The 27580-nt window shown below is 33.6% G+C and overlaps 1 protein-coding gene across 4 annotated transcripts; it reads right to left on the bottom strand.

Moving 5' to 3' along the window:
- On the bottom strand, positions 1 to 26338 carry tars1 (threonyl-tRNA synthetase 1). 4 transcript variants are annotated; one of them, NM_001122786.2, is given in 19 exon segments: positions 1 to 1050; positions 3571 to 3685; positions 7184 to 7256; positions 7353 to 7457; positions 7640 to 7740; positions 7829 to 7906; positions 10211 to 10348; positions 10993 to 11155; positions 14246 to 14412; positions 14713 to 14811; positions 18052 to 18198; positions 18732 to 18810; positions 19715 to 19779; positions 19894 to 20011; positions 20682 to 20803; positions 21789 to 21912; positions 24246 to 24436; positions 25785 to 25850; positions 26163 to 26338. In NM_001122786.2, coding segments are annotated over 19 exon segments (2157 nt in total). In that variant the 5' UTR covers positions 26220 to 26338; the 3' UTR covers positions 1 to 901.
- Between the last annotated feature and the right edge of the window lie 1242 nt (positions 26339 to 27580).

Below are 27580 nucleotides of genomic sequence, written 5' to 3'. Positions count from 1 at the left end.
AGTTATAATTTATTAATGATAAATATATTATTATTGTTGTTGTCTGTGCTATTCACAGAGCATTTCTGTATTTGCATTTATTGTATTTTCATGCATAACAATCAATGAATACAATCAAGAAAAATATACAACTGAAAAAGTGTTTTGTCGTTTTCCAAGTCTAACGATGTTCAAGCACAGTTACTGAATGATAAAAAATAAAAATATTTCAATAAGATTAATCGTTGTTAAGGTTACAAATAGTACAATTTGTTATGCCTAAATGTATTTAAGGGCAATATACAATCACAGAACTCAGGAACAGATGAAAATGATGAATTATAATCCAGACTCAACATTGTCACATTGTTATATGTGACTATTGCGAATGATCATATTGCAATATCGATGCTAAAACGATATATTGTGCAGCCCTACATTCATGTATATTATAATTGCTAACCCAACGTTAGCAGATGCACTGTTTGTTTTTAATTGTGAAGCTTTCGATGTGTTTTAAGTAATCACAGCACAAGTGAGACATAAAATTGGAAATATTTATTTTTTATTTCTTTAACACATCAGGATCACTTCCAGACATTACTGTCATTTTTCCTTGTCCACATACATCGACAGAAAAGCCTCTTTCCTCTAACAAACAACTATGGCTATGTGACAATTAAGCATTCCCAGAATATTTAATATTACAGTTGATTTGAAAGTAAAGTATTGTAAATCAGATCTACAGACTTTAGGACAACTGACTGATTCATTACACAGTATTGTCAGTGATTTAAAAAGGAAGCCCCTGAATAACACACTGATCCAGCTGAGAGGTTACTGCTGATCTAGAGCACCACATTGTTGCCCAGTGGTGTGTTGAGTTTATGGCATGTGAAGTAAGAGTTGAGGTTTGTGGAGATCAGAATTCTTCCTCTGCGTTTCGGGTTCTGGAGGCTTTCAGCTGTTTGAGGCGCTCCATGCAGTCCGTCAGACTCCTCTCTCCGTGCACCTTGTTGTCACGAGTCCTAACATTCACCGTGTCGCTGCTCTTCTCCTTCTCACCCACCACTGTCATTGAAAATTGTGAAAGGTAAGATCACAATTAATCCACGATCACTTTATGCATCTGCAGCTGACGTTTTTCTTTTAAAAGAGCTGCAATTAAATGGATTATTCATACAAAAACAATTGTTTCAGTGTTTGAGTTTCTTTTTTCTGTTGAACACAAAACTAAGTGCTTTTGATAAGTGTTGGAAACTGGTAACCATAGATTTTCTAAGAATTAGTTTTCCTACTATGGAAATCAATGGTTAAAGGTTTCTAACATTCTTCAAAATGTCTTCTTTTTTGTTCAACAGAAAGAAAAAAAAAACACTTCAATAACGACTGCTACTTGTTTGAAACAACTTGAGAATAAGTAAAAAGTGAGTAAATTTTCATTTATTGGTACACTATCTTTTTAAGAGTTAACTTGTGAATTGGAAATCAATGTATTATTTCCGATGTGTAACAAAACTTGTATAACATCATATTAAAACTATCACAACAACATAATTTTAGCATGTCAACAGGATGCTGGTGAATTACAAAGTAGTGCAAACATAACATATTCACTATGGCCAGATGCTTTGTAAAATTCTGTTTTTTTTTACCACTTTAAATTTTCCTGTGCTCATTTTGTCATTGTGATGAAGTTAAAGCAGTGTTTCCAGGAAGTTTGTTTCAACAAACAGTGCCTTCAACATCTTTTTATTTAATTTTAGAAAATGTAATTTTCTGTGAGTTTGTGGAGTGCTTGCTTTTTAAAGAAACAACTATACTGGTGACCTTTACTTTGTCAGTTATAAAATAAATATACGGGCAGATAGTTACAATGTTTGCATAAATTGATGTTGGTAAACAGGAGAACACCAAGATTTTAAAACTGTCTAAACCAGGGGTGTCTTGGAGGGCCAACTGCAATCAGACACACCTTAAGACCCCTGTATGCTCAAATACTATAAAACAGTGGTTTCTCAAGCTTTTTTCACCAAGTACCACCTCAGAAAAAATTGTCTCTCCAAGTACCAAGGGCAGTATTGAAATACAGTAGCGTAATTGGCCTAGTAAAGCAGCTACAGCTCTCCACAGATTAAAAACGTGTCAGATGAATTACTATTATTAAAAATATTAATTAGTGTCAGCCATTTAAACATTATAAATAGTCTGAACATGAACACTGTGCTGTGCTTGTATGTAAAAAACAAACAAAACCAAAAAAAAACCCATCAACATTTAAACTAAAATGTGCTGTTAATAGTAAAAATGGTAGGTTACTGTTTATAAAAAGTAAAAAAGAAAACTCCTGTACTTAAATTAAAAGTATTAACATATAGTGGCAAATTCATCAACACCTGGAAATGTTGCCTGGACCTCATAAATATAGGCTATATGTCATCATATTCATATATAAATAATTTGTAATAAATTTTGAAATATATGTAGCATTTACATATGACATACACAGTTTGAGAACCACTGCTATAAAATACACAAGACGTGTCACTCGTATAGTTTTGAATGGGAAAAAGCCATTCAAATGTTTCACTATTTTCATTCACCATATTTAACAGCCAATATGATGAATGAAGCCCCGCCTTCTAGTACAGGAGCCAATCATCGATCACTATAGACTGACGATTCTCCAGGGGAGGGGCTCAACTTAGACGTAGTTTGATGTAGCAGTTTCTGCAGATTTTGTTCGATTTAAAACGTTTAAAATTAAACTAAAGAGACATCTGTTGCTTAATATTACTCGTGATTCCAAATATGAAATTTAATAGTAAGCTTGGCATGAAATGTTGGAGAATTTGATGTTTCCCCATTCAAACAGAATGCCCAAGCACACTGCCCGAGGGGCGTTTCAAAGACGGCCGCTGAGTGAAATGACTTGGCATTAAGAGACTTTGGTAAACTTCAAACAAAATTGAAAAAAGAACTGAAATGATGTAATGTAATTTTCGGCCGTAACAAAAAAAGAAACATTGAGTTTGTTTCAGCACTCCACCAAAGCAAAGTTTTTGGGGGTGTTTGTATTGATCCTAAACACCTTTAAGCTACCATTGGGTCAGTGACGACAATGCAATCTATGAGTTTGTTCTTAAACTCTGCCTTCAATACCTTACTTCGTATTCTTGTAGTTCATAGTTAGGTAGGAGGAACACATCCAGCACAACAACACCAATAGCAACAAAAATACACTAGAGGGTTGAGTAGCAGCGCTGGTACAGATGTATAGATTTTAAAAGCACAAACCAGACGAGCACATGAGGGTTTTGTACGGTTCGGAAACAGTACACCGTCACTCAGCCTTTTCAAACTTCTTTTTATTCTCAAACGAAGATCGAAAAATAACTGTTTGAAATATACCAAGGCCTTTAGACAGGTAATCAAGGTCTTACTAGGCTTGCCAGAAAAAATCCTGGCAGGTGTGTTGAGGCATGTTGAAGCTAAACTCTTCCTGACACCGGCCCACCAGGACTGAGTTTGGGCAGCCCTGATCTAAAGGGTTTTCTAAAAAAAAAAAAAAAGTTATGTTGGATCACTCACCTAAAATGAAGTTGTACTGAGCTAACTGAGCATTCCTGATCTTCTTGTTCAGAGTACAGCCTGGGTCCAAGTCCACATCCGTCATCAAACCAACTTTGTGGAACTCCTTTTGTACCTGAGAGTGACAAAGGTTTCTAATTAATTAATTAATTCTAATAACGGTCTTGTAATTCATGTTAGAATCAGAGCTGACAGAAACCAATTTACTCTAAACTGTGAGCAGCATACACATTAATGTTTAACATGCTTATTAAAGAAGAACAAAGTATTAAATTATTAATGAGCAAATATATTTACAAACTGATTACAGCACATTAAGACAGACAGACAGACAGACAGACAGACAGACAGACAGACAGACAGACAGACAGACAGACAGACAGAGAGGCTTTGGGACAATTTTCACATAATAGCTAACCTGCATATCAGGCTTCGGGCCTAGTTTAGAAAAAAAACTTTTTCAAAAACACTTAATGAGATCTAATGCATGCGGTCCGGAAGTGCCAGTGATGCCTTGCACATAGAGATTTCCAGCCACGTGCAATGGAGAACATAAAGAGAAAAATTGCTAATGGCGAACTTGGTGAAAAAATGCTAGAGGAAAGGCAAACTTCTGGTCAACTTTTCAAATACTGACAACTATAAATAATGAGCCTACTACTTATGCACAATGCACAACTTGTAAATTGAGTAAACTCACTGTGGACCACATACATATTTTAATAGCTGTAACAGTATACGCTGTTTTGCAGAAAAAAGACATTTAGCCTGTGCGTCTTGGGCCAGGGCTTAGATTTAAGGCTTGCTGCAGGGCTCTAAACTAAATATTAAATCTTAAAAATTATTTTTTTTTTAATTAAAAACACTTGTGAATGAACTAAAAGCACTAGATGAATATGCTAATTTACATCATGATCAATTTGTATTGATCTATTTAAAAAAAAAAAAAAAAGGGAGGAAGTGTAAAAAAAAAATCGGTATCAGAATCTGTCAAAAGTTTAATAAAATAAGTATCAGCCATAAAAAAGTGCACCTTTTGTAAAGCAATGACAATAAAGAGAAGGAGTTATACTAGGAATACTATTTAATTAAAAGTGAAATAAATTAATGTAATTAAAATTTAATAAGCAACAATGCACTTAACTGATCAAGTGTAAAGGCATTGTAACAATGCTACCAGGGCTGATAGTGGAAAAAATTCCTGAGCCTGAACTTTTTTTCCTTGCTGATGTTTTAATTTAAATGCATTTATTTTATGTATTCGTAGTCATACTTCCGTACGTAATATAGTCATTTGACAGTTCATGTCAGTCAAATTTATTGTGGCATGCTTATGTATGCCAGTAATGTCAGTGACACATGCCAGTGTCAGTGATCTTGTGACATGTGCCAGTAGGTGTCAGTATAAGCACGTTATAAGCACATTAATCTTATAAGTCTCTTTGCTTTAATATTTAAAAATCATTAGGCAAATGGCACCTGTTATCTTACATGCATATATGTTATGAGTTTTCAACATGCATTTTATTAGAACTTTTTAAAGGATGTTATTTAAAATACCTTAAAATGAAAATAAGTTAAATAATAAAATAAATGAATGAATTAAAAACATAGAGAAGTCCATATTGTAGGGAACAAAGGAACTGCCAGGATGCAATAATATACAGTACAACAGATAAGTGTAACCCCTCCCATACAGAAGCATGCCACAATAAATTTGACTGACATGTACTGTCAAATGACTATATTACGTACAGAAGTATGACTACGAATAAATAAAATAAATGCGTTTAAATTAAAACATCGTGGAGTAGCTCAGCAAATAAACTAACTTGCGACGCGATAAATTAGGTTAAAAGTCGCGTAATGATTAAATATGGTTTTGCTCGTGTTAATTAATGTCATAAGCTTCGCCGGGTGTCGATGTCACTGCAGTGACATGCAGCGCGACACTCTGAGTGACACAGGTCACTACACATGCCACTAGCGAGTGACACATGACAGTGGAAAACCGGGCGTGCCACCGATAGTGTCACTACAGTCAGTGGCATGTGCCAGTGTCATCTGTACGTCAGATGTCGTGTCACTCCATGTTAAAACTGCTACTGTGAATCCGCGTTCAAGCGCACGCAATAAGCTAAAACTCGCCCCAAGCACCGAATTGTAAAATAACAATGAATTTGTCGAGGAAAGAGTAACGACATATCTTAATTATTTATTAATAAACTTATTCTGAGTCAGTGTCGCAGATCCTGACTGGTAACCTTCTTTTGGACTCGCCTTTACAGTGAAATTCATCTTTACGGATTACATGAAGGAGTTTTTTTTTTTGTTTTCGATTTGTTTTATTTCGTTAAGTAATAATTTAAAGCTTTCTATAAATATATTTATTATGTCTGTGAGGCATATACATTTTGCTTCATTTTGTTAAGCGCTCCTGTTGAAAAACCAGACGACAGAAAGCGCATAATTTTGGTTTTCTTTATTTTATAAAAACGCTGTAACGTTTTTTGATGTGTTACTCGTACTTTGTGAGCAAAAATGACGGATAACTTTAAATTGCTCCCACTGAAAAAATGCAAGTGATTGCTCTGGCGCCTCGATGTCCTGCAAGCTTTTTATAAGCAAACTATGCGCCTAATAGCACACATTCTTTAACGTTTAAGCTACCATTGTTTTATACTTGAACTGTTTTATATCTTTTATTTTAGGCAAGTCGTGATGATCTGAGAAGGCAAACTGATCAAACAGACAATGATGGTCTTCCGCTGGGCGCTGTTCGTTAAAAAAAAAACAAAAAAAAACTTATTTTTAACGAATAAAAAATGCTCCAAACGTTTTTCTAAATAAGCTGAATAAAAAACGAAACTAAATATAAACACTTTGCCATTAGGCTACATACAAAACTGAACAATTTCATAGCTGAAACACTAAGTTGTTTAAGGAGAAGGGGGAAATATATTTTTGTCCCGTCTATTTCTTCACCGTTATTTCGAGAATAAGCCCAGCGTAAATATGCAGATGTCATTCCCAAAACATATCAGCGTATGTGCCGAAAACGAAAGTTTCATACAAATTCTGAATGGATTATAGCCTGGAAAGTGCAAAGCACGCTCCTCTTATTTACACTAAAAAGCGTCACTAATCTTAGTTCATAGAGATCTCACAAAGATCCGTTATAATTTATAAAGCTTTCTAAATTACACAATTAATCTTTTATTTACATGGCGTTTACACTCAAAAGATGATTCACGAGCACACAAAACGGCACTTAATAAAAACCAATCCGGCGCTTTCAGCAGTGAGTGAATTCTGACAGATCAATATCCGTGAACCTGATTTTTTTTTTCCCCGCAGCCACAGTACGCCGGAAATCCGGCGTGGTGCCGGAACGCTATCACCCCTGTGCTACTAAATATTTACATCTCAAGTAACCTTTTTCATTAGAATTTTCTATTCATTAAAGAATACGACGTAAATTTAAACTAAATTTCCACTAAAATATCAATCATAACATCGGTTTACAACACTGACAATAATTCAAAATGTTTCTTAAGCTAAATTATCAGAGCTAACAGCTACTAATGTCTGATGAATAGTGAGCAGAACTTACTCTCTGGGCGTATTCATCACAGGTGGGTCCAATAGGAACCACCATCACCTGACGCGGGGACAACCAAAGTGGCCTGTGGGAAATAAAATCAGGCGTATGTTTTATGCGAACATATACAGCAGAGTTAGGAATAAATATCATCATGTGAGAGCCTTCCTATTAACCGTACCATTTCCCTCCATAGTTTTCTGTCAGGATAGCGATCATCCGTTCCACTGAGCCCAGGATGGCTCTGTGGATGATCACTGGTCTCTTCTTGTCATCACCATCATGACTGAAGAGAGATGAGGTTTAAAAGATCAACAACGTGCAGTGCAGTAATCAAATAGAACCACAAAATGTCACTGTTGTACAAGGAACTGAAATCAAGCCCCTGGATGTTCCTTCAGGCACTCAATTTTATTGATTACACTCATTATTGTATACAGACTGTAATGTTTCACTGAGTAAACACACCTTACAAATGTGAGATTGAAGCGAATGGGCAGCTGGAAGTCCAGCTGAATGGTGGCACATTGGTGATACCTGCCGATGGCATCCTTTATCTGGATATCAATCTGTACCACAGAAAAAGACAAAATAATTGTGAGGATAGTCATTTATGTTACAAAGTGTTCAGGTAATTCTTTATTCATTTGTTTGTACCTTTGGTCCATAGAAAGCCCCATCACCAGGATTCAGAACCCATTTCTCTCCGAAATCATTCAGACTGTTCTCCAGTTGCTAAAACAAAAAGAGCTTAATGAAGTGATGCTAAATATTGACAATTAATCATGCATATTGCAAGAGGTATTGAACACTGATAAAAAAACACATTGTTGCACATTGATCATATGACTTGTTGGTGGTAAAATTACAATCTATTTAAATTATGGTTTAAAACCTTGGATTTCTTTGGAATTCTTCTGAAAAAAGGCAATATTTTTATTCAGAAATGCATTGAGTTTTTCAAATGTAACAGGGTTCTTGCACCATTTTAAAAGTAAAATTTAATGCTTTTTAAGACCTCAACAAACATAATTTAAGACCCCAAAATTTTATAATTTCTTCGGAATAGGCTACTCAATTTAATGCTCTCGCTAGATTTTAAAAAATTGTGCCTGGTCACAGTATGGATAACCAACAGTACCTGCCTTTTGGGTATCTGGTGGTGAAATGAAACTGTTGTAGCTGACTGTGGGGTGGCATCTGAACTAGAGCTGTAATCAGGTTGTAAAAGTTAGACCCGATAGAGCCTGAACGCGACAAGTACATTTTGATTGACAGCTTTTTAAAAGCCTGAACCCGTTTGTAGCCCGACATTATCCAAATGTGCACATGCACACAGCTCGTTTGTCTTTTCTCATGAATGAGTCGCTTATATGGGTTAACATTACTTATTCATAATATAGGCTACAGGCCAAGTTGGGACAAAAAAATAAAATAAGTCCTCTGTAACATCTTAACATCTCAACACTCTAAATAGGCCTGGGTACATACACTTAGCCTTTAAATTGGCCAACGCACCAATAAAAATAAGTCTTTCTTCGCAAATGAATTAAAATAAATGATAAATGATGACGGATATTTGGCACTAACGAAATTAAGATAAAGGCTCTGTGAGATTTGTTTTGCCACTTCACTTCACTATAAGGCGATGGTGAAGCTGAATAATAAAATAATGCCAGCATCAGCCTGTATACTCTTACTACATTATGATTTTATTAATATTTAGTTATAATATGAAATTCTTTACTCATCAAGATTAGGCTATGTGTTTTTGTGGGTGAACATTATTGAATCCAATGTAAATGGCTTTAGTGCAGTCCTGCGCTCACTGAGCGGCACTGAACACCTTATCACTGCTGCTGGTACTGGCCGGGATGCACTACTGATCTGGCTAATTTAGCATGTTTTGGGTAGGATTGTTTGTTCATCTTCCACCAGTCAAGAACATTCATTTCATTTTCCATGATAGCGGTTCAATGTAGCGAGTGACCTCATCATGTTCCCTGTCAGCTCGCTGGACACTGCTCCTTAGTGCTCTACCGTAATACGCAGTGTATGAGCGGCTAGAATGACTGTTTGAATTAAACTGGCGGCTGGCCTGACCGTTGACAAAATTCGCTCTCTTTGACATCTCCGTCATCATTTGTTTCACCTTTGCAGAGATGGATTTCAATGTTGAAACAAACAATTTGATTACTTCCTTGCGCTAATCGAAATCACATGACTGTTCATTTACTGCGCGAGCCCAAGCCCGGCACAACTACGTCTAAAATTATAAAAGTAAATTCCGACCCCAACAAAGACTATCAGCTCTAGTCCGAACTAGTAACATTGTTAGGTCGAGCTGCAAACAATGCAAGGATTAACCTGGACCTGCTATGACTCGCTGCTGCAATGTCCCCCCAACATAAGCGTCTGTACTCTGTAGCCGACCTACCGTAAAAAGCTAAAAAATCATGGAGACTGTCATTTCTCTCTTGTTTCACACACACTAAATTAATCAACTATTAGATGTTTTACAGTGGACCACTGTGCTTCCCTATTGTCATTAAACACACCAGCTAAAAATTTAATACCTACAGCCACTTTACGGTAAAATTTAAAACATTTTAAGACCTTTATTTCCCGGATTTTAATTTTAAGACATTTTAAGACTTTTTAAGGACCCGCGGGAACCCTGTGTAAATATTTCAATAAAACAAATTATAAAAGGTAAAAAAATATTCTTTATAATTTTCCATTTATTAAAGAAAAAAATTTTTTTAGAAGCAATCTTAGAACTTAGAACTAGTACACAAAAAAAGTGTATACAAAAATATTGATTAAGGGGGATTTTATTTCTTGAGCACTGAATATTTTTAGAATAAAATATGTGACGGAAGTTATGACTTAATATAACTGTTATTTACTTTATTTTTGCAGCCGTGCTGAACTTAAGAAAATTCCGTTAAAAAACAAAAACAAACATTACCTCAAAGAAAAAACAAATGTGCTATCAGCTCCAAAATTGAGAGTGATTGAGACAGTAGTGAATTTTACCTTCTCAGCCTGATCCCACACTTCAGGTTCTCCTAGAAACTTCTCAGGCCTGGTGGAAAGGTTGAGTTTAAATGTGAAGCCAAACACATCATACACCGTACGCAGGAAGTCCAGACAACCTTTGATCTCAGACTCAATCTGACAGGGGTAAGAGGGGAACAAAGAATAAACTCCTGATTTCAGTTTAAACCAATTCATAAGCTCATAAAGCAAATGCCTTTAATGCACTAAAAAAGAAATGCAGGATTCTAAAACATTTAGATCGGTAAATAAAAATAATAATTATGGATCAAAGATAATTTAATGACATAATAATAAAAAAAAAAAAATATATATATATATATATATATATATATATATATATATATATATATATATATATATATTTTTATATATATATATATATATATATATATATATATATATATATATATATATATATATAAATATATATATATATATATAAAAATATATAAATATAGATTTTTTTATTATATATAAAATTTAAATATTAATACATTATCATATCTGTTGTGCTGAATGTTGACAAAACATTATTTCGTCAGTATTTGACAAATTTTCAACAAGTTATCTAAAGAATAAAGTTGATGCTTTTATTGCATTGAATATCTTTCTCTGTATATAAAATCCTATTTGTACATTTGTACTTTTTTATTATTGCAAATGGTACAATTCATCTTTGCCCTAAATTCTTAGCATTTCAGTGTTAACACTGAAAACAACAAATGACAAAAAGCATTGTTCATTCAACAGTAAAACACCTGGTCCATCGAGCAGAAGATGTGAGCATCATCTTGTTGGAAGCGTCTGACTCTTGTCAGGCCAGTCAGAGCTCCAGACAACTCATTACGATGCAAAACCCCAAAATCAGCCAGACGCAGGGGAAGTTCCCTCCAAGAACGTGGCCGGTGGTCAAACATCAGACTAGAAAACAAAAAAACAACTCTGAAAAATCTTCTCCTTACCAAATCTTCTTTACCAAACATGTATAATTCAGCAACACTGTCCTGCCTTTTATACAAACAACAATATGTTAGTAAAGATTTGTTTGTTACGTTTGATGTCACATATCAGTTTTCAATTCAGAAAACTATATTCATATGCCACAAGCAAATTATACTAATGTACAAGTATAATGTGCTGGAATACTACTGAAAATAATAATTTTAATATTATTTCATGCATACTGTAAGATGGTCAGAGTGATTTATCTGTTAAGAATCATTAGAAAATTGCTTTAGGAGATACCACAACTCCAGATACTGTAGTTACACCATGAAAGATTACTTCAACGTGTGAATGTTATGAATAACACAGTGGTCAAAAATGGCTAAGGTGTGTCTGTGTCTGAAACCTCTAAAATGCTGTCTTTTGATGCAGCATTCTAAAAGAAAGGTATCAAGAAATGTCTGAATCCAAATTCTGCTTCACATCCTTTCTCCGTAGATGCTATATTCTGATCATATTTTTAAGGCAGTCTATGGTTGTGTCAGAAACTGTCTACAACTCGAGTATGTACTACACGACCGATAGAAAAGTACATTCTATTAGGGCTGCTCGATTATGGGAAAAATCATAATCACGATTACTTTGTTCATAATTGTAATCACAATTATCAGATTATCAAAATTATTCGCCCTCCTGTGAATTTTTGTACATATAAATATTTCCCAAATTATTTTTAACAGAGGGATTTTTCACAGTATTTCCTATATTTCTTCTTCTGGAGAAAGGCTTATTTGTTATATTTTGGAAAGAATAAAAGCAGGTTTAAATATTTTGAAACCTATTTTAACAGCTCAATATTATTAGCCTTTTTAAGAAATATATAATTTTTGATTGCAGAAAAAACTACTGTTATACAATGACTTGCCTGCCCCTAAATAAGCCTTTGAATGTCATTTTATGCTGAATAATAGTATCTTGAAAAATATCTAGTAAAACATAACGTGCTGTCAACATAGCAAAGATAAAAGAAATCATTTATTAGAAATGAGTTATTAAATCGGTTTTGTTTAAACTGTGCTTTAAGCATCTTCACTGTAAGAAAAAACACTTCAGCTACAAAAGTCATTCAGTCAAGAGCAGTGAAGGATTTTGTCCATTTGTTTTTTGATTATTAATAAAGACAGTTGGCCACAGAAATATTGCAAGCTGTCACTTTAAGAATAGTGCGGTTCTGATATGGTTTCTCTTTTACATGTCTTTTGATTCTCAACTTGTTTGTTTATTACACAAATGAGAGTTAATATGAATAATCCCTAAACACCTCTGACACAAATGTGCATGTATTTAACCATTAAAGCGCCGACATTAAGATGGCGTTAAATGTGTGTGCTCTGCTGTCCGAGACTAAGCGCGAGCCTGTCCGAGGCCACGTCCGCGGCGTGCACACACACACACAACAGCTTTTAAAAATATGAACAATGCGCATCCCGTGCTGCAAAAGTTACATAACAGTACATGCTTTTAGTTATTTTCACATGGAACTGAGCTTTGCAGAGCAACAAATGTGTACAACTGAAAAGGGGGCCGTATATGATGGAATAATAGTTTATCTCGATTAATGATTTTTCATAATCGTTAGAAGCCAAAATCGAAATCGGATTTTCGATTAAATGCACAGCCCTAAATACTATATAATATAAATATGAGCAGTCTGAATGGAACTCGAACATACTACATCCACCATTTGTCATAATCACACAACCTACCCACCTCAGTTGCGTTGCTTAACTCCCATTCATGAATTATCTTGTGTGGAATTATGGCATAGCGTAGAATCCATTGTAAGTACACTTCAGAATCTTGCGAATATAGAAAGTCATCATGCTTCTTGCCTACTGTTTTTCAAATTCTATGAATTTGATTATACTACTCATATCACATACTGTTTTTTACGTACTATATAGAAGGCAAGTATGCAATTTCAAACACAGCCTATGTGCACTTCACTGCCCTCGGTATTCCATAATCCTGTGCATTCCATTTGTAATATTTGAACTAAATAATAAAATAGACTCTCAAAGTGCCATTTTAGTCATTTTTGTAAATGTATGTTTTTAAAAAGTTATCAATTTTTTTATGAAATTTCGAGAAGTAACTATTGGGGTGAGCAAATATAACTTATAACTAGGGCTAGACAGAATCTGCAGATATTTTTTCCTGTTTCTGCATAGAATTTTGTAAAAAAAAATCTGGATTTATGCGAAAAGGTTTTGGGAGTATCACAACTAAAAAAAATTTAAAATAAATTAATATATCAAATAAAAAAAACTTCTTAACTTTTATTTAATGTTTACAATACAAATTCAATTAGATCCGCTTAATTGGTAAACAAAGCAAGTCTCACAAAGGCTAATAATAGATTTAAAAACACAGAAAATATTACTAAAACTATATTGTAAATAAATCATATGAAAATTTTCATATTAGCCAATAATATTACTGAAATTAATCTAAAAACTAATAAATATAATTTAACACACATTTACAAAAGTAAATGTATAGACTAAATGATGAATTAAAAATCTGCAGATTTCCACACGCGTAGATTCAGTGTGGGACTGCTTATAACCAAAGCTTTCTCATGTTAGTTGTATGTGATTAAATCATTACGCTGTCTCAAAAGTCTGTTTGAAATCAGGTTCCTTTGTGTAAAAAGGTGTAAAAAGGTGCCTTTGTGTTAATACGCTGCCTCAAGAGTCATTGGGCCCTACCATACAACTGGCGCGATATGGCGCAACGCGCAACGCAAAGCAGATTTTCAGATTTTCCCGTCCTTATATTAGAAAATATGAATTATGACACGCTCTGAATGCGTTTGCGCCCTGCGCTTTTCGTTTTGCACATGGACCAACAAAATAGAGCCCATTGTCTGATTGGTCAACAAGTCAGCACCCTAAGCTTTTGAACGCAGCCTTAGTTTCTCAAGTCAGGCTTGGATCTGAAAATACTAATATTATTTATTTAAACGCCATATGTCACAAACGAACAATTAGAAAGATTACATACCAATGTCCAGGGCAGTTCATAGGCTTGAGGGCAAAGATCTCCTTCTCCACCTCAAAGGAGAACATGTTTTCGCTGTAGTGCTGCCAGTGTCCTGAGGTTTGCCACAGTTTACTGTTGTAGATGTTTGGTGTGACCACTTCCTGGAATCCTCTTTTCCTGTATTCACTCTACATGACAAAAAAGTACCAAAGAACAAGAAAACAGTCAGTGAAAATGCATAAATATTCAAGCGGTTAGACCACGATAATTAATGGGGTCCTTGAAGTGGACCAACCTATCCATTACATGGTCTACTGAACCATGACTTCCATAAAATGCAATTTAGCATATCCTAATAGACCTTCGCAAAACCCGGCTCCACTTCGCACTCTTGTTGTCTTGCTATTGTAAATTTTTTTAATGGATGATTTTGGCATAGTAGTAGTAACAGAATGATCTATGAATTTAAAATGTAGAGGGAAACTCACCCTAATAAACTCGATCAGCGTATTATAGATGTATGCTCCTTTAGGGAGAAAGAAACAGCTACCCGGGCTCAGGTCGTGGAAGAAAAACAAATCTTGCTCCTGGAAAGACAAAAGGAAAGAAAGAGAGCGAGGGTAGACGTTAAAAGGTTAGGGAAAGAATTATGCAGATCTGAAATGTATCTGAGAATACAAAGGGGAAGAAAAAAAAAAGTTCAAATGAGCAAGAGGAAAAAAAACAACAACAACAACAGGACAAATGGCTGATTATGCTCTTGCTTTTGTTGTGACAAAGTGTTCCCTGTGCAGCCATCAGTGGGCCCATGAACAGATGGCACATTAAGGAGACAGACATCTGCCTTTTTATGGGCTCAGTCCCCGTTCTCTCCCCCTCAGCCCACCTATCAGACCTGTCTTCAGTCACCGTACCGAGACTCCCCACACGGAGCATCAAATGAGCCCGAGTCATTAGCACACTGAGGCGTCCACATGTCCACCATTGTGAGCAGTTTTGTCCCCCAAATGTTCGGTGGAAAAAGCATTTTTGTATTCATTTGTCCACAGCTGAATTCTAATTACAATTATTTGCATACAGTAAAGGTGATCATAGCATCAATTTAGTATTTTACAGTCTGAGTGTTTTAAAATCTCTAAATTATATTATATTATATAATATAATATTATATTATATTATATTATTGTTTTAAAAAGTCATTACTTTTATTAAGAAAGTGGCATTCAAATAATCAAAAGATGAAGCAAAATTACTAATGATGATACAGAATTGTATGATGAAGGCAGCTCTCTGCCGAAGCGTGTAGTTTAGTTTATATTTTTTTAAGATTAGCCATGTGAATAAAGGCTTTTAAATATTTTTTCCACATCTTTCGAGAGAGAAAAAACATCTTTCAAGCACTTTCTAGGTGCATTTTCAACTAAAAAAAATTCCAGCACTTTACAGGTGTGGCAAACTATATATATATATATATAATTAATCACATTTATATCAGATGTTTTTTGTTAAAATATTCTATAGTACTGTATAGTATATGGGGAGAAGAGCTTTCAGTCGCTCTGCTTCCAAACTCTGGAATCGTCTTCCTCCCTGACATGTGCAACATTGACTCTCTCCTTCTGTTTAAATCCAGACCTTAAACTCATGGGTTCAAAATAACTTACTCTTTATAACTGCATTCTACATTCTGTATTATGTCCTTGGATTTTATCATCTTTTATATTTTTATGCTGTCGGTTTATTTTTGAATTACTGAATTGTGTATATGTTGTACGATTTTTAATTATTGAATTGTGTATTTATACAGGTTATACAGTGACCTTAGGTTTCTTTAAAGGCCCTTTAAATAAAATGTACAGTTGCAATCAGAATTATCCCCCCTGAATTATTAGCCCCGTTTATTTTTTTCCCAATTTCTGTTTAACAGAGCAGATTTTTTCAACATAATAGTTTTCATTAATCATTTCTAATAACTGATTTACTTTATCTTTGCCATGATGACAGTAAATAATATTTTACTAGATATTTTAACACACTTCTATACAGCTTAAAGTGACATTTAAAAGCTTAACTAGGTTAATTAGGTTAACTAGACTGTATAGGTTGATTAGGCAAGTTTTTGTACAACGATGGTTTGTTCTGTAGACTATTAGAAAAATATAACTTAAAAGGGCTAATAATTTCAACCGTATAGTAGTTTTAAAAAAATTAAAAACTGCTTTTACTCTAGTCGAAATAAAACAAATAAGACTTTCTTCAGAAGAAAAAAACATTATCAGGTATACCGTGACAATATCCTTGCTCTGTTAAACATCATTTGGGAAATATTTAAAAAAGAAACAAAAATTCAATGGGGGACTAATTATTCTAAAATCAACTATAATTGACTCGCATTTAGTGTTGTTTATTTGCATCTTAAATGTGTCATCTTTCATCCTATATTAACTTTTATTTCCATGCATGGTTCACACATTAAGTTGTAAAGACCATCCATTTCGTTTTCTCCCACTGCTTAATCAAAAATGTGCAGAAAAAAATTAACTAAACATAGAACAGATCACCCTACAGGCACATGTGCTGATTTGAGTTTTAATTGCATGCAAAAAAAAATTAATTACATACAAAATGTATCTTTATTTATATTATTATCTATTAGTAAGATAAATTATTATAAAAGCAAAACAATTATATTTAAACAGTTTTAAGCACTTTGTATAAAATATAAGCACTTTTAAAACACTAGACTAAAATTCATTCATTTTCAAGGATTTCCAGCACCTCACAAACCCTGTATTGAACTTTCTAACAATTTATAAATCCTGATATTAAAGAAACGAATCGCTGATGTATACAGTGCTCAGCATAATTGGGTACACCCCATTTAGAAAATGAATATTTTTATCCATTTCTCAGTGAATATAGGCAATGTATTTTGGTGCATTTAAACAAAACAGAATTAACATTATTAAAATAATAATTAATTCACCAAACATATTTAGAAATTGAAAGATAATACAACTAAATTCAGGCTTAATTTAGCAAAAAATTAAAAAAATTAAAATTACAACATACAAAATTTCAACTAAATTTTTCCTATATTTGCTTCTCTTGATTTTTCCTCTTTTTTTAAATTTGTATTTATATTTAATAACATATGAAATTGGCTGTACTAGTTTTTGGACCGTTTTTGTAAGTTATTTTGTTAGATAAGTTCCAGATTTGGCTTCAGTACTGACTAGTCCAGGGGTGGGCAAACTCGGTCCTGGAGGGCCAGTGTCCTGCACAGTTTAGCTAAGGTCTGCAGGACACTGGCCCTCCAGAACCGAGTTTGTATTAATTTAAAGATAAAATTGTGAGGGGTGTACTTATATATGCAGAGCACTATATAATTTTTTCAAAATTCCCAATGAATATTAACATTTAAACTTTTTTAAATTATATAAAAATATCTTCCACATTAATAGTTTCACATTATTTAAAAACTCTTCCAACACCACACGTTTGAATGAGTTTTTTTTTTTTGTTTTTTTAAAGTATGTATGAGTCAGTAGTGTGTTCCATTAGTATATTTAATTCCTGTCACCCAAGTATTTAGATAAAGAAACATTTACATAATCTATAGGAGAGGATTATAGCTTACAAAGCATTCTGCATATTTTCGGGGCCAATGCGTGAATATATTTTTCTTATATTTTAGTCATGTGCTTCTACATGCACCTACGTCAATTTATGAAACAAATCTCATTGACATATTTCAGATAAACGGAATACTGATTATGTACAGAAGTAAGCATGTCAATTTTCTCATTTCTATATTTACTATTTACCCGTCCTAGTTTGCGATGATCCCTGTTCTTGGCTTCTTCCTGGAACTTCTCCCATTCCTTCAGCATCTTGGGATCAGGGAAAGAGATGCCATAGATCCTCTGAAGGCTCTCCATGTCAGCTTTGCCCTCCCAGTATGTAGAGGAATTCTAGGATGAACATCATATACATCACTTGGGATTATACGTTATGCTGTAAGCATCACATGTCTGATGTACATGTGGGGGGGTGAATAAGTATTGTGAATAAGTTGCACTTTAAAATGTTGGGTCACACTTTTCAACAAGGCTTCATTAGTTTGTTACCTAATGTATTTACTAACACATGAACTAAGAATAAACAGTACTTATACTGCATTTATTCTTCAAAGTTTACCATTTACTAACGAATACTTAAAATTCCAATTCATGCTTGATGATATTAGGTGATGAACTGTAAGTTGATGTCAACTAACAATAAATAACTTATTTCCATTGGTTAACATAAGCAAAAATGAATAAATACTAAAATGAATGAATAATAATTTAACGAAAAACAATAATTAATTCACAATTCATCATGTACACATTTCATTATGTTGGTAAATACATTAACTAACATTCTTCTAATATAACCCTATTGTAAAGTGTTGCTAAATGTTGCATGGATATTGAGAAAAATCAATAAAAATGCAATTGCATACCTTGTGGATCTTCATGGCCTTGATTTTTCCAGTATGTCTTACATGAGGCCCTCTGCACAGATCAATCAAGGGTCCACACCTACAGCAGAATATATTTTACCAATGCATTTAATAAATAAAATTCAGTCATATTACAAGTTTCATTATTATTTAAAATGTTCACTCTCTCTCTTTCTCTCTCTCTCTCTCTCTCTCTCTCTCTCTCTCTCTCTCTCTCTCTCTCTCTCTCTCTCTCTCTCTCTCTCTCTCTCTCTCTCTCTCTCTCTCTCTATATATATATATATATATATATATATATATATATATATATATATATATATATATATATATATATATATATATATATATATATATATATATTTATTTATTTATTTTTTATTTATTTTTTTTTTTTGAAACTGCGGATCTACAGAGGCTTCAATTCGCACAGGCTTACCAAAATTGGACAATAGAAGATTGGAAAAAAGTTGCTTGTCTTAAAACGCAAACTGGATTCTGAAATATGCAGCAACAGCGTGAAGCTATCATGTCAGTTTGAACCAAAATCTCAGAAATATTTCCAGTACCTTGTTGCCATGAAGATTTAAGGCAGTACTGAAAGCAAAAGGGGGTTAAAACTAGTACTAGTAAGGTGTACCTAATACAGTGACCAGTGAGTGTATATTTACATTGTATTTTGAAATGTAATTTATTCTTGTGATATTTAAAGTAAGAAAATGAACTATTGAATTTTAAGCATTATTTATGTCAGTCTTAAGTGCTCAGCATATCCATCAGAAATATGTTAACATGCTGGTCAAGAAGCTTTACTTATTAAGCATGTAAAAATTACAAGACTTTTTTTCCCTTGACAATGTAAGTCTTAAAAAAACCTGACATTTAGATCTTCAGAACAGAAACGTAAAAACAGTAAAACTAAATAACAATAAAAAAAAAACATACACATAACAAAAGGCATACTTTTAAGCGATTAAAAACCATACCTGTACACTGTAGTGGTTGGGGTGGTAACCTTTTCATTCAGGATCCTGCACTTGAACTTGTTGTACTAGAGGAAAGAGAGACGCAGATTTCACTGGTCTGAATTTCAAGGCACTCGGGTGTTAAGGGTTTATTCATAGCATGAGCTTATATTCCTTTCTCAGAGAAGAAAAGCACCTACCTTGAACATCTCCAGCAGAGTCTCCTTCTTTACCTCTAGCCTCTCAAAGGGCTGCTTCTCTTTGATGATCTTCTTACACAGGTTCTCCAAACAGGGGAAATCATTACTCGATACACCTCTGCAAACCAGCAGGTGAGGAAGGGAGCGGATAAAGAAAGTAAAGTGCAAAGGTTTCATTAAAAAAAAACATAAGCTCTTCTTAAGTAAAAAAAGTGCAAAAGAACACCAAACACCTCACAGATGTCACCAACTAAAGAAACTTTTTCAAGCCGCAGTCATATTTTATGAGAAATGCAAAATATGTTCAGAAAGCTACCTGTTGTGGACCTGACAGAGCCGCACTACCAAACAAGCAGTGAAATCACCAAAATGAATAACATTTGCATAAATTGCCTTTCAACAAGTAAATTACTGCATTTATTAGTTTCCTTCGTGTTTATTTAAAGCCTTTGCGCTGATGCCGGTCAGATTAAAGGTCAAGTAATTGTTGAAAGGAATGAAAAATACATTAACAAAAATAACAAAATGATTTATTTCTTGAAGACCTACTAGGCTGCAGATTAATTAATATGACTTTCAAGCTCAGACTGACATTTCTAATCAGCGATTGGTAAATGGAAACAGCAGTGACCTGCATTAGCATTGATAACCAAAGTAATGAGAAGGATATTATAATTCGACACCTGTAATCTACTGCTTAATACTACGCTTCAACTAACTTCCAATCTAAATCATTCTCAAAAAATAAATAAACATTAAAAAATGAACTGAAAATGTGTTTGACTTACTCATTATCAAGATACATATCATAGTAAAAGCCATTTTCGATGGGTGGTCCGTAACATAGGCAGCCACCATAGACTCTCTCCATGGCCTCTCCCATTATGTGAGCACTTGAGTGCCAGTAAACCTAAAAAAAAAACATTATTTACATAAATATAATGCAAGTATTATCTGTATCTATGGGACATTCTACCAGAAATCTATATTGTTACTTATAAATTATGTAACAGGGTCTAACCTTTAAGCTTGTCTTTTTCAAAAATCATACAAAAACAAGCACAAAATCATATAATTGAATGAAAGAGCGCAACCTTGATCCCTGTCAGCTTCAAATTAATGTCAAGTCCTTTGAGTCATAGCCTTAAAGGTGTTTTGCATTTATGTTCAATTTAATGCAAATATGACAGGAATGACTGAAACAATGGGACAATTAAAGGGTTCAGATGCAAAAACCTTTAAGTGCCATCAGAATTTTTTTTTTAATATTAGCATTTTTATTAGGCTTCTATGTCTTGATTCAGTAATTCCACATTTATGGCAAAAAATAGGTTATTCTCATCACTTTTAATAAGAAATAACCAATAAGAAACATAAGAGGCTGAGAAAAATGCTCATTGTAGAAGAAGATTCCAGATGGCACCTAAAGGTTTTTGCATCTGAAATCTTCAATTGTAAATTTATTTGTATAATTTATTTGTAGAATTTATTTATCAATTCATGTTTTTAATCAATTGAAGCGAATGAAAACAACTTAAACGTTGCTATTTCTGACAATTTTTTTTTTTCTCTTAATAACAGTTTTTAGCATAACAAAACTATAAAAGCTGTAGGTTGTTGGCTGAGGACAATGGCAGGGTTTGTACATTTGTAAATTGTTTTTAATAAAAAAAACAAAAATCTGAGAACCAAATGAACAACATATTCCTTTACAGAACAACTCACAGAAGTCAACCATCAGTCCATTTCAGAAATTTCTGGAATGAAATACTTTTTAATTCATTGTATTTGGGTTCTTATTTCAAGGGTGGATAAAGTACATTCCTGGTAGAATGTCCCCTACTGTATATGCCAACATAAGTGCTACTTATTTGTTTGTAAATGAATAAACGTACCGCTTGTGCCTCTTCATCGTCAAATTTGAGAAACACTAGACTGCAGTCTTCCTCTAGGGGCCTGTCCAGATCCCATACCCCGTTGTTCACTTTGGAGATCACAGTATTATCAGCAAGGCCTTGACTGTTCAATAAAAGCAAGTAAGTCGAGTCAAATACACTTTTACTGTCATTCCTATTAGATTTTTAGAGGAATTGAGGGCTCAAAGAAACATACTAATCTAAACATACAGTAGATATAAACAGACAATGACAGAACAAGCCTAAAACTTAAAAAAAAAATAATAAAAATTATAAACATACACATGTGAAAAAATATGTAACTGTAAATATACTGAGTAAATAGCTAAACATGAGATTTACATACATAATATACAGTTGTATTCAGAATTATTAGCCCACCTTTGATTTTTTTTTACTTTTTTAAATATTTCCCAAATTATGTTTAACAGAGGAAGAAACTTTCACAGTATGTCTGATCATATTTTTCCTTCTGGAGAAAGTCTTATTTGTTTTATTTTGGCTAGAATAAAAACCGTTTTTATTTTTTTAAAAGCCATTTTAGGGCCAAAATTATTAGTCCCTTAAAGATATATATTTTCAATAGTCTACAGAACAAACCATCATTTTACAATATCTTGCCCAATTACCCTAACCAGCCTAGTTAACTTAATTAACCTAGTTAAGCCTTTAAATGTCACTGTAAGCTGTATAGAAGTGTCTTGAAAAATATCTAGTAAAATATTATTTACTGTCATCATGGCAAAAAATAAATAAATCAGTTATTAGAAATTAATTATTAAAACTATTATGTTTATAATTGTGTTTAAAAAAAATATTCTCTCTGTTAAAAAAGAAGTTGTGGGAAAAAATGAACAGGGGGAATATTAATTCTGACTTCAACTGTACATGAGATTCGTGCCAGCGATTTAGTTCAACGTAATTTGCAGTGCATTGCCAAATAAGCGAAGCATTATGTTTAGTATTTGTAGCAATGAGTGATTAAAAGAAAAATTGTCTAGTGAATTTGCAGCAGAGTGTTACTGCAGGTTGTTTATAAAGCCCACTCACCTGTATCACACTAATATATAAAATAAACTTTTCCTTGCTTACTAGTCTAGGTTTCTAATATACCACTGCACATTATGAAGAGTGTGATCTGTCACAGAGCCAAACAGGCAATCCCAATACAAATTCAGGCTACTGAGTCAATAATGCTACGCCAATACATTCAAACAGACAGAGCAATATTTTCTTTGTACTAAGAGGCTTTGTCGTTTACAAAAAGTACTTTCAGTATAATCTATGTTGGTAACACTTCACAATATGGTTCTTTTACGTAACGCTAGTTAATGCATTTTATAACAATACATTTATTAAAGTATGCTCATCTTTGTTGACCACAGATAATGAAAATAAAGTTGTTCATGGTTAGTTCTTGTTAACTCACAGTGCATAAACTAATGTAAAAAGCATATTTTTTTTCTTTTGATAATGCAAAAATAATAATGAAATAAAAAAATGATAAATGCTGAAGTATAATTAATAAATGCTGCACAAGTATTGTTCATTATTAGTAAATGTCAGTAAATACATTTTGTCATTCGTAATTTTTTACAATTACTAGTATCAATTTTAATGAATCATCTTTCTACTCTTAAAGATGTTAGGCAACCTGGTTTTGTTTAAATGCACCAAACATCATTAGCTATATTCAGTGAGAAATTGATAACATATTCATTTTCAAAAGGGGTTGTACTCATTGGATCCTTTTCACAATACTGTTATAACCAATTTAATGGTCATTAGCATCTAAAATCCATAAAAGTTATTCATATTTTAATTAAAAATATATATTATGTACATTTATATGTATTATATGATATTTGTATCAAATTACAAAAATAAATGTAAAAAACGGCTTGTGCAAGCCCTTTGAAATGGAGTGTATATGGGGCAGGACAGTAAATTTGAAGTTATTCTCTCTTTTGGCTGCTGTTATCATTCTCAAACTATTTGTTTGCTTTTTCTGAAAATCTTGATAACACCATAGTGGAGCTTTTCTTTTATTATTTCAGTAAATAGGCTTGTAAAAATTCACTGCACCTATTCCCATTCCCTGGACTCTAAGTTTACCCAACTAGGAGGACTTTCTCTTCTGAGAAACCTGGAAATGTAAAAAGTGTCCATTATCCTAAGCACTAGACATATATACACACACACACTGAATGACCGAACACACTGACTGAAGATTTTTTTACAGTGAAAAATACTAAGATTTTGCAGTGTGTATTTGCATAGCCAACACACTTTGACAAGGCAAGCCTGTTTTTAAGCCATTATTTATTGTGTAAAAAAAAAAAAATAAATAAATAAATAAATACATAAATAAATAAATAAATAAAAAAGATTTCACACAAAATGGGATATCTCATGCAGTTTAATTTAGCCACTAACCTGATCCCACAGGCAACCTGGTAAGGTGTGGTCTTCCAGGACTCTCCATCTACGACTTTTCCATCAGGCAGTGTGATCTTGATGGGCTTGCTTTCTTTTGCTGCTTTCTCAGCCAGAAGGGCATCATGCTCTTCCTTCAGTTTGTTATAAATGGACAGGCGCTCATCAATGTACTGTGGTGGAGGACTCAGCTGTAGAGAAGAAAGTTACAAAAATGATTGCCTTGATATGCAAACTCTGTCCATTTTTTTAAAGAGTATGTTTCATATAAAATTAAGCACTTCAGCACTTAAAGTCCCCATGAACCAGAAGCTGCGATTGTTATTCTTTTCGTATTGTGATGCAGTTCCTAGAGAAACTGAATTTTAACTAAGCAAACAGTGGGTGTGGCTTGTTTTTTCTACTGGGAGCTGATTGGATGTAGTAAAGTAGGCATTTCATTCAGAATGATCAGGAAAGGAGTTTCAGAAGAGTCATTACAACCTAACAGACTCACTTTATCTGTTTGTTGTTTAAACTGATAGTTAAAACAGCGTGGTTAAGTATGTTCTGTGGTGTAAAAAAACTAATTACAAATACTCAAATTATTGTAATTGAGTTGTTTTCTCAGAAATTGTTATTTACTAAGTAGTTTTAAAAATGTGTACTTTTACTTGAGTAAATTTTAGTGAAGTATCTGTACTTTTACTCCACTACTTTCCTTAAACCTACAGTCATTACTTTATTTTTTTCTTGTCTATGGGGATTAGAAAAATCCATCCTGTGATTGCTTTCCAATCAAATTGCACATAGAAATTAAAATCGCATCATTCTAAACAACCTTAAGACATGCAGCCAACTGTTTGGAAGCATTATAAGTGTCCAAGAAGATACTTTACATGCAATGAGGCAGAGACTGAATCTCACTGATGACTAGATGATGGATGTTTACTGTATGGCCTTAAACAAAAATTAAATGCACTAAACAATGTTGTGTTTACACACACTCCGACACTCGTGCAAATTACATGTAAACGCATTAACCTTTCGCAGCATAACTCACTATTCTTGAGTACTTTTGAAAGGTATTCAAACAACATTTTTTGGGCAAGTAATGGTACTTTTACTTGAGTATGATTTTTCAGTTCTTTTCCCACCACTGAGTATGTTAGCCAGGCCCATTACCTCAAAATCACGTAATCTGAGAATAAAGCTGAAAACAAACAGTTTTTTTTTCAGATTTCAATTAAAAATTAAAAGGGCAAAGTCTTTTTTCTAAATGACACGCACAAATGAATTATTCACCACGAATTAGCCACGTAAGCTAACAAAATAATATGGTTAGTTTTGATTTATTGGGGATTTTAATGTTTAATGTTTTTAAAATTATGAGCCCATCCTTTTTGTACTTATGTGTGGAATACTAGTCACAAGTATATTTATTAAACATTTATCTTTCAAGTTTATTAAAATATGCAATACAGTGTGATACCCTACAATAACATTGTAATGTGTGTTTCCATTGTTCAGTGTGTGTGAAAATAAATAATTTTAACAGACCTCAGTCTTTCCACCTGAATCTCCAGCAGCATTCTTGTTTTTCTTCTTTCCTCCATCTTTAGTATTCTGAAAGAAAGGGTGTGACGTTGGCTGTTACTGTTACCTGTCACTCAGTTGTTCATGTCAACAAAGAAAAAAAGCTCAAACGTGTCACTCCACCTAATATGACACAGAAACTAAGCCTAACTGCAGAGCTATAAATAACAAGAGCATAATAAATCAACTAAATTGTACATAATTTAAATAGATAACATTGAATGACACTTATTAGACAGCGAAATTATAAAAATGCACTATGTTTTGACAGCAACATGCTTTATGTCAGATATGAGACTAACATTAGCCAGTCTGCTAACTGCATGTGCACTGATTAGTTACCTTCTTTTCTTCCATTTTCAGTTCTTTCAATTGATCAGTCACACTCTCATCCGCCATAACTACACGAAAAATCACAAACACGAACGAGCAACACGATCCAATAACTTACAGTTTAGTACAGTCCTTATTCAATGGCACACACGTTTACCGGATGCTAAGGGGAAGCCTGATGCAACGATATGATGCAATTTGGGTGTTGTCCGTGATTGGTGCCTCGCATTGATTGACGTGAGTATAAACCAATCATCAAGCAGAGCATGTCACTTGTGGCGCGGAAAGATGATGCAACGTGATGTAAAAGGTAAGAAAGCGCTCTAATGTATATACGTGCGGTTTTGCATACGTGCAATTAAATTTGATGTAATATGCGGTTTTTAATTAGACTGATGCAAACAGCTTCGTCCGTGCCTACCGCCTTTTTTATTCCTAACTTTAAAGGTGTTTGATTTGCGATGCGAGCTATGTGATCTGGCGGCATCTAGTGGTTATAAACAAGAGAGCGATATTTTAATAACGTGATACAGTGTTTAAATAGCAGCTCCTTAGAGACTAATTATACAAAAGGAATTTGTTTGCATTGAGTATTTATAGCAAATCTGCTGGGTACTACTCTAATATGGTATACTACTAAGCTAGTGTATTATTTTACAGGCGAGGGACTTGATCTTAAGTGTTTATTTTTAACAAATGAGGATCAAAATGCGTTTCTGGATTATTATTATTATTATTATTATTATTATTATTATTATTATTATAAGTAGCCCTATATGAACATGTGAATTATACCCTCTTCTGATTATGTTTAAGGCAGGCTACTTTAAAAGTCTGTATATTTTCACATGCTCTTCAGAGCTCTGGTGTCAGTGTTATCACTGTGTAATAGCAGAGCATGTAAATTTTCTTCATACCCCATTGAGGAGGATTTACATATTCATTTAGAAAAGCTAATTGTTAAGCATGCCCAAACAAAGCCTACAAACTCAAGGGTGTTGTGGACTTTGAATGCCAGTGTAAATAAGCCTCATGGACTCAAACAAAATTGCTGTAGGACCCCTGGCGCAATAGCTGGAATCGTGGAACCGTGTCATCCAGGGTCTTCGCTTGCTTGAATGCACAATTTTTTTAGCTCTTAAAATTTTATGCTCCTTAATTTTTAAACCCTGTATAAGGACATTTGTCAAATCCACCTACTCTCATGCATTTTTGAAGCATGAACCAAGATAACATAAAAGACAGCACAGAAGACTGATCGTACTGAAAGCAATAAGCTTGAAAGCCTTTTTACAGGGGTTTCTTTTGTCTGGAGTCAAGGAAAAAAACAAACAAGCAAAAAAACAAGACCCGGTTACTTTTGATGCTCAGCATTGTCCAATGAGCTGCATATAACTGAGGTGAAAGTTGGGTGAGGTTTCATCCAT

Source organism: Danio rerio, chromosome 5 (assembly GCF_052040795.2).
Source record: "Danio rerio strain M-AB ecotype USA chromosome 5, GRCz13ab, whole genome shotgun sequence".
Classification (NCBI taxonomy): domain Eukaryota; kingdom Metazoa; phylum Chordata; class Actinopteri; order Cypriniformes; family Danionidae; genus Danio; species Danio rerio.
This window is presented reverse-complemented; position numbering and strand designations above follow the sequence as displayed.